The 7,040-nt window shown below is 42.6% G+C and overlaps 1 protein-coding gene across 1 annotated transcript; it reads left to right on the forward strand.

The window, feature by feature from the left end:
• The first annotated feature begins 534 nt into the window (after positions 1-534).
• On the forward strand, positions 535-5,507 carry LOC142776947 (uncharacterized). Its single transcript, XM_075881263.1, has 2 exons — positions 535-793; positions 3,769-5,507. The coding sequence occupies exons 1-2, from the start codon at positions 549-551 to the stop codon at positions 3,848-3,850; spliced, it is 327 nt and encodes a 108-aa protein (XP_075737378.1). The 5' UTR covers positions 535-548; the 3' UTR covers positions 3,851-5,507.
• The last annotated feature ends 1,533 nt before the right edge of the window (positions 5,508-7,040 follow it).

The raw sequence follows: 7,040 nt of genomic DNA on the forward strand, positions 1-7,040 counted from the left end.
AGCACGCGCCACCGCGTCGTGACAATGTGGCGACGCGTGCTCATTGCGCCATCTTGCTGGTTTTGCTGAAAACACGATAATTCCCTCCTAGATGACCGTCAACAGTAGTAAGTGGTAGATACAAATAGCTTGCCGTTGGAACATTGAAAGCGGTGCTTTTTCGTGGCTCAGTGGTTAACGCCTCGCACTCACACTTCAGAGGTCTTACGTTCGATTCCGCACACCAGAGTCTTTTTGTGGATGTTTTTCTTTCTTGCGTTTTCATATATATATATATATATATATATATATATATATATATATATATATATATATATATATATATATGTGTGTGTGTGTGTGTGTGTGTGTGTGTGTGTGTGTGTGTGTGGTGAATGACGGTGACGCTGATGTCGACGTCGACGTTTGCGGCAAAATTCAGCCGATAGTGTCGATATAATTTCTATCGCAATAAAACGATAGAAGCGATAGGTTGCGCCGTTGGGTGGGCGTGTTTGCAACCGTGTGCTCCATGTACCTCTGCTGTAGGAACAAGACCGGCATCATCCATGCAGCTTCGCTGTTCTCGCTGGTGGGGCGCCTGGGTCGCCCTGCTGCTGATTCTCCTGGTTTTCTGTGTGCACGAGAGCAAGCAGGGAAAGATGCTCAAGCTGGTGGGCGCCGCGGCGCTTCTGGGTGGCCACAGAGGCTTCGTGCCCATACCTATCCCCATTCACTACGGCCGCAATGATGACCACCATCACCACCACCACCATCACTCATATCACCCGCACTACAACTATCACCACTACCCGTGAGTCAGCTCTCTGTCGTAGCTTGTCTGTTAATTTCCAACACTGTTTTGTGGTATCGTTATTTTGGATGGCGTGAAGTGAGGTGGTTGCGCTTCCATGCATACACTCAGTTCAAAAGGATGCGCGTCATTATAGCAGCTTTGTTCATAACCACTTTATCAAACGCTAAGTGAAAAACTATATGTAATTCCACATATAAATTATTGGCACATTAACATGTGCACTTCGAATATATGCAGCTTGTTTTATCTTGCAGGTTGGGATCACTCAGGATACGACCTTGCTTGATTTTTAAGTCTACCGAATGTTGCAGGTTATTTCAAATTTGTAATGAAGGTCGTATGTATATCTAGAAGGCTCGTACTGTTCTGCTGCACAGTTGTATGTATGTATGTATGTATGTATGTATGTATGTATGTATGTATGTATGTATGTATGTATGTATGTATGTATGTATGTATGTATGATCATTTACGACTTCACTCAGTAAGAATTATGCTGGAGTAAGATCATATAATATTTATTCACCTTCAAGTCCGCCTCGGTGAATCAGTGGCTGTAGGGTGCTAGGCTGCTGACCTGAAGGTCGTGAGGTCCCAACCCCGACAGTCGAATTTCAATGGAGGCGAAATGTCAGAGGCCCGTGTACTGTGCGGTGTCAGTGCACGTTAAAGAACACCAGATGGTCAAAATTTTTGGAGCACTCCACGTATGCGACGTCTCTAGGAGGAGGAGGGGATGAAATGAAAGGCACGAAGGTCAACCAGTCGCGCGTCCGGTTAGCTAACCTGCACTGCGGGGAAAGGGTGAAGGGGCTAAAGAAAATAAAGATAGGAGAGGTAAGAGAGCATTGTCAGGGTACATGTACGCCTCTCCATTGCACGCTTACAAGCGGTCACTTAGTCTGGTCGACATTTAAAAACCCAGCAATCAGCAATGACCGCGTTGCTCTGCTGGCCTGCGACGAGTAGAGCTATGATCCGAGGATTATCTCTTTGGAAAAAGGTCTATCATCTTGTTTGTTTAGCGTCTCTAAATCATGTCGTGGTTTTGGGACGTAAGAGCTCCTTATTATTGTTGTTTCACCTTCGAGAAAACATGCGTTTGAAAGCTTCTGCTGCTTCTTCATCGCCTTTACAGTTCTGAAAGCAGCGGACTGCTTGTTTTTGAGGAATTAGTTCTCGTACTTTGCTTTATGTGAAGTACGTGAAAAAAAACAGGATGAGATCAAAATTCTCGAGGGTTCCTTACGCGATCGCCCAAGGTGACTCTAAGGCAAAAGCTATCTTTTTCGTCTCTTTATATCAGTCGATGCACTGATCCCATAACATGCCCGCCTCCGTGAGCTTTCTCCACATAACGTGGTATTACACCACGTTATGCACCATTTATTACTGCTACGTTATTGGTATTACACCACACGTGGTGGTGTAATACCACCACGTGTGGTATTACACCACGTTATTACTGCCACCAAGACACGAAACATTGCAAGCTTGCTCTACCTCAACTTGCTTTGCGCTGCCTCCGTGGTCGGCCCCCGTTTGACCAAGCGACGACGCCATGTGACAGTGAACGTCATCCTCACCTCACGATGACGTCACAAATTCTAGTAATCTGTAACGTTATGAAAACGGCTTTACGTGATGAATTTTTTTCCACCACTCATGTTGACACCACCGACACCAATGGTCAATTTTAGCATTTGATGAGGAATAATCTAAGGCTTTCACCCTGATAAGCGAGAAAATAGAACTGTCTCTTTAGCAGTGCTGTATAAGCCTAATTGAAACGACTATATAATGAACAGGATGCACACAAGTGCATATCTTGTTTACTGGTCGTACAGAGCTATGACTCGTTTGCTTCGTATGATTAAATTTCTTATAACTTCTTCCGTGTTAAGACGTAAACCTGAATAATTTAAATTTGTTTTATTTCTCAGAGAGTAATAAAATTTGTTGAGTCCTTGGCACGAATAGAATTGTCGAATTTTCACTCATTTGACAGAATCCCTGGAGTACCCAGAAATTAAATGATTTGTTATACCATACCTTTTGGTTGGAAGAAAATTCATTGTTGCTGCAAAATGAAAGCGTTTAAAGAAATACAACACAGAAAAAAATGTAATTTTTGTTGTGTTTTACATACAAATGTCAGAATATTTCATCCTACATACATGCTAAGACGCGAGAAAGATTGTATATAGTTTCGAGCTGTGCACCTTAGCCCCTCATTGACACTCGTCATTATGAGTGCTCAAGGAAAAGTAAAGAACTAGAGACTCACACTCTATCAAGGCTGCATATATTCCTATTCATTTTCTGGCGACTACTATCACAAGGTTTCTTTGGTAGGTGCTTGCAGAAGCGCGCGCGTGCTTGTGTATGTGTGTGCGTGTGCGTGTTTGTGAAATAATGATGATTGCGAAGGTTGAAAGCGCCAAAACTACCTTATAGTACTTATAGTACACCATAGTGGAGGACTTCAGAACAATTTTGGCTACCTGAGTTCTTTAGCATGCATTCAAGTACATGGGTATTCTCGCATTGCGGCCCCATCGAAATGCGGCCGCCATGAACAATAATTATAGGAAAACCGCATAGCTAGAGCATAACTATTGCATGCGCACATTATTTCTGCTTTAGCTATATTCAGCCAGCTCTATTCCCCAACTTTCTCCTCTACCAGCGCTTAGCGGCCTGCTATAGTCTGATATCATCCCAATTTTTTTTCATCTAAGTTAATTAATAGCTCTCTTTAGCATATTAGCGTTAAATGAAATGAAGCTTTGCCGCAAATTATTTCTATTATATTGAGTATTTGTGTCTATGCAATAACGATGACAAGTAGTACGTAATCATCTTATTTCACTTCTTTTTTTTCACACCGACTGTGCTGTTGTTGTCAACGTTTAACTTCACACAAAAAAATCATCTCAAAGATATTTCCTGTTTCGGCGCGCGAATTGCAGGTCACACCATTATCACCATTATGGGCACGGCGATGACTACGGTGGTCACGGAGGACATGGCGACTACAGCGGGTGGTGGTGACATTGTTCACTGTCGCCCCCCACATAACATACCCCCAGCCGTTCACAAAAAAATACATGACTTCTTTCTTAAGCTAGGTGCGGCATTTCCAAATACGCCAACTCAACTAACGAATCATACTCGCAGCTGTATTGTATTATGCGCACTTATGCAGGTATATTAAGATAAGGTTAAAGTTCGAAACATTCGACAAGACCTAGTGAGAAAAATCAGCTTGAGTGAACTGAATTGACTCGACCAAAGAAGACGACATTGTCACTGTCTTCTATGAAGCCCACACGCAGTGTTCGTAATGAGGAAAGTACGTAGAAATGTTTCCGCCGGAGTTTAAAGAGGAACAGCAGTGCAGGATGAAGAAAAATGAAAACGACGCTGTGAGTATTCAGAGGACAACAAAGACGGTAGCAAAGAATGATTGAGTGTATTTACTAGGCACACGCCTGTTTTGTTAAAAGGTAATGGGATGTACGGTATACTCTATCCCGTGGTGGATTCCTAGAAGAGATTGTTTTCAATAAGATGGTGTTACCCGCAGTATAAAAGCCAGTTTCTGTTGCTGTAGTCTGCTGCAGTTGTTTTCATTATTTTTTTAATGTAGAGGACGTTGCTCCCACTTATACCGGTGTCACACGGCCACTTTTGATCGCGATCGGGCCTGCTTCAGAAGGAGTTAAATGGCCAAGGGGCCAGGAAAACAGCGTGGAAAACACAGACTTCCAACTGGTCTTTATTTTGAAGAACACACGAAACATACAACACTCGGACACAATCATGACACTCCTATTTTCACATATCAAACCACAGTCGTTGAAGGACAAGTATCGTCTTTGAGAGAGATTAAGTGCGTTTCTGTATTATGAGAGGCAATTGGTGACCGATGTTAGTAAACATTTTCCCCTGATCGAAAGCTGGCTTGCACGTTACTAACGTAGGACAACATCTTGTGACATGAGTTAAATGGAACTGTGACGGCAAAGCAGTGTGGCTTTGTTTAGTGAGCAAAGCAAAATTAATTATTCGACTTTATGTGCCACAACCATAGATACGCTCACACGACATGTCGTATGAAGGACTGCTAATTATTCAGAGCACCCTGGATTTCTTAACATGTTCTCAAGTCTAAGTGCACATTGCATGGGACACTGTTTGAATGTACTACAATGAAAGTCTGAACATTCAAAGACCATCCACGCGACTGCCGCGCTCTAATGGTCTAAGTTGACTTCGCGGTGGATTTTATTTCACCCTGGCCACACGGCATGCGGTGAAATGTGGTACTCATGCTTAAATTATAAAAAGTTGTACTGTAGTTATTGCTAAGCAAAAAATTAAATGAGTCAGCTACATCTGTGCTGTCAATCTCGTGGTTTGCAGCATTCATCTTTCTGTTACTGTGTCTTACATGCTTTAAGACAGTTAAACGATGCCAAAAGAACGACTCTGGCAAGTCGCTGTTAAAGTATGTATAGCACACCTTTTTCTCGGCATGAAATTCAGAACGTGAGAAGAAAAAGACGCCTTTTATACTACAAAGTAATGATCCGTTTGAGTGAGCGACACATCCGTCACACTGTACTCGACGTTTTCTTCATGAGCATGTCATTCGGCGTCACACATTGGCACAGCAACGCGTGCGCGGAAGTCATCTGTTTGTATATGGGACTGTCATTAAATGTTGGTGGTTTTGCGCTTCACTGATGGTCTCTCTTCTGTCCGTCAGTACCATCTGAACTTCATGCTCGAAACGATTGCGTAGAGCAAGGTCAAATAATGTAACACCATTCTTAATGCACAAAGAGCATCATTCTTATTAAACAATGAGAGTTCAGTAGTGGTTACGTCTATGCTTCCTTGTGTGGCCATTGACTCGGCTATGGTGCTTACGGGCAACTTTGCGATCTCGACGATGAGTAGGAATGGTTGTCTTATGGACCTTCGAAACACTTTGGTGTGGATGGAGCCACTCTTCGTACCTGCGCAGAGAAATTATTTAGGTGTTATACTGCACGCTTTCCCGAAGAAAAATTATAGTCTTGTAAATGATTCCTATGCGATTCAACAGACGTATACGTACAGTATACACATATTTGCATCGCAAATTGGTATTATTGAAGTAATATCTGACGACGATATCCCAATATGCCACCTACCATTGTCATGTTCTACTTCGAAAAAAGTCCTTTGAAAGCAAAATCATTGACTTTGAGAAATCGAACGACGCTGGCGTTATGACATAACTTGCACATGAGTTCACATCATTTTCGGAATTTGCTTCTGATCCATCGGCAGACATAAACGACCCCTTGATAAAGTCTAAGGAAATAATACACGACCGCATTACCAAATGTATAACGTCAAAAACTAGGAAACCAAGAAAATACAGCCCATGGATAGCGCGTGAGGTCATACATGCCAAAATGAATGTTAAAAGATTTCGTCGTTCACTGAAGTAGACAGAAATTCAATCAGTCCAGAAATATTAGCTGATAAGCGCCATGCAAGAGTTGAAACAAAAGTTGAACTAGTCATGGAAAGCCCCGCCGTAGTGGTCTAGTAGCTAAGGTACTCGGCTGCTGACCCGCAGGACGCGGGATCAAATCTCGGCTGCGGCGGCTGCATTTCCAATGAAGGTGGAAATGTTGTAGGCCCGTATGCTCATATTTGGGTGCACGTTAAAAAACCCCAGGTGGTCAAAATTTTCGGACCCTTCCACTACGGCGTCTCTCATAAGCATATAGTGGTTTTGGGATATTGAACCCCCCATATCAATCAATCAATCGACCAGTCATGGAAACAATAATTTAATACTATCCTACCGTATTTCTTTAAAAAATAATCCGCAGAGATTTTAGAATAACCTTCATGCACGCAATACTTTGACGCCAGAACGCATGCACTCACGATAAAAATGTCGTGCAGGCTGATGCATTCACCAAGTACTTTCAATCTGTATTTACTACAGATAACGGGTTTCCTGCATCGGTTGTTTCTACGGGATCCATCATCGACCCACTTACCATATCTGACTCGGGAAATCTTTAGCCTTGTTGGTATTATCTACCCCTTTCACTATAAACCGCACGTGTACCAAATGACTGGAGGAAAGAAAAGGTGGTACCAATTCATAAATCAGGTGACATAAACTCTCCTTCTAACTGTCGACTCATATCTCTTGCTATAGTACACCATG

The sequence above is a fragment of the Rhipicephalus microplus genome, chromosome X, assembly GCF_043290135.1.
Source record: "Rhipicephalus microplus isolate Deutch F79 chromosome X, USDA_Rmic, whole genome shotgun sequence".
NCBI lineage: Eukaryota > Metazoa > Arthropoda > Arachnida > Ixodida > Ixodidae > Rhipicephalus > Rhipicephalus microplus.

Excerpts from the sequence above, each read along its gene's own strand:
- LOC142776947 (XM_075881263.1), top strand. The coding sequence starts at position 549 with ATGCAGCTTCGCTGTTCTCGCTGGTGGGGCGCCTGGGTCGCCCTGCTG. Across the intron at positions 794-3,768 it reads TACAACTATCACCACTACCC|GTCACACCATTATCACCATT; the intron begins GTGAGTCAGCTC and ends CGCGAATTGCAG.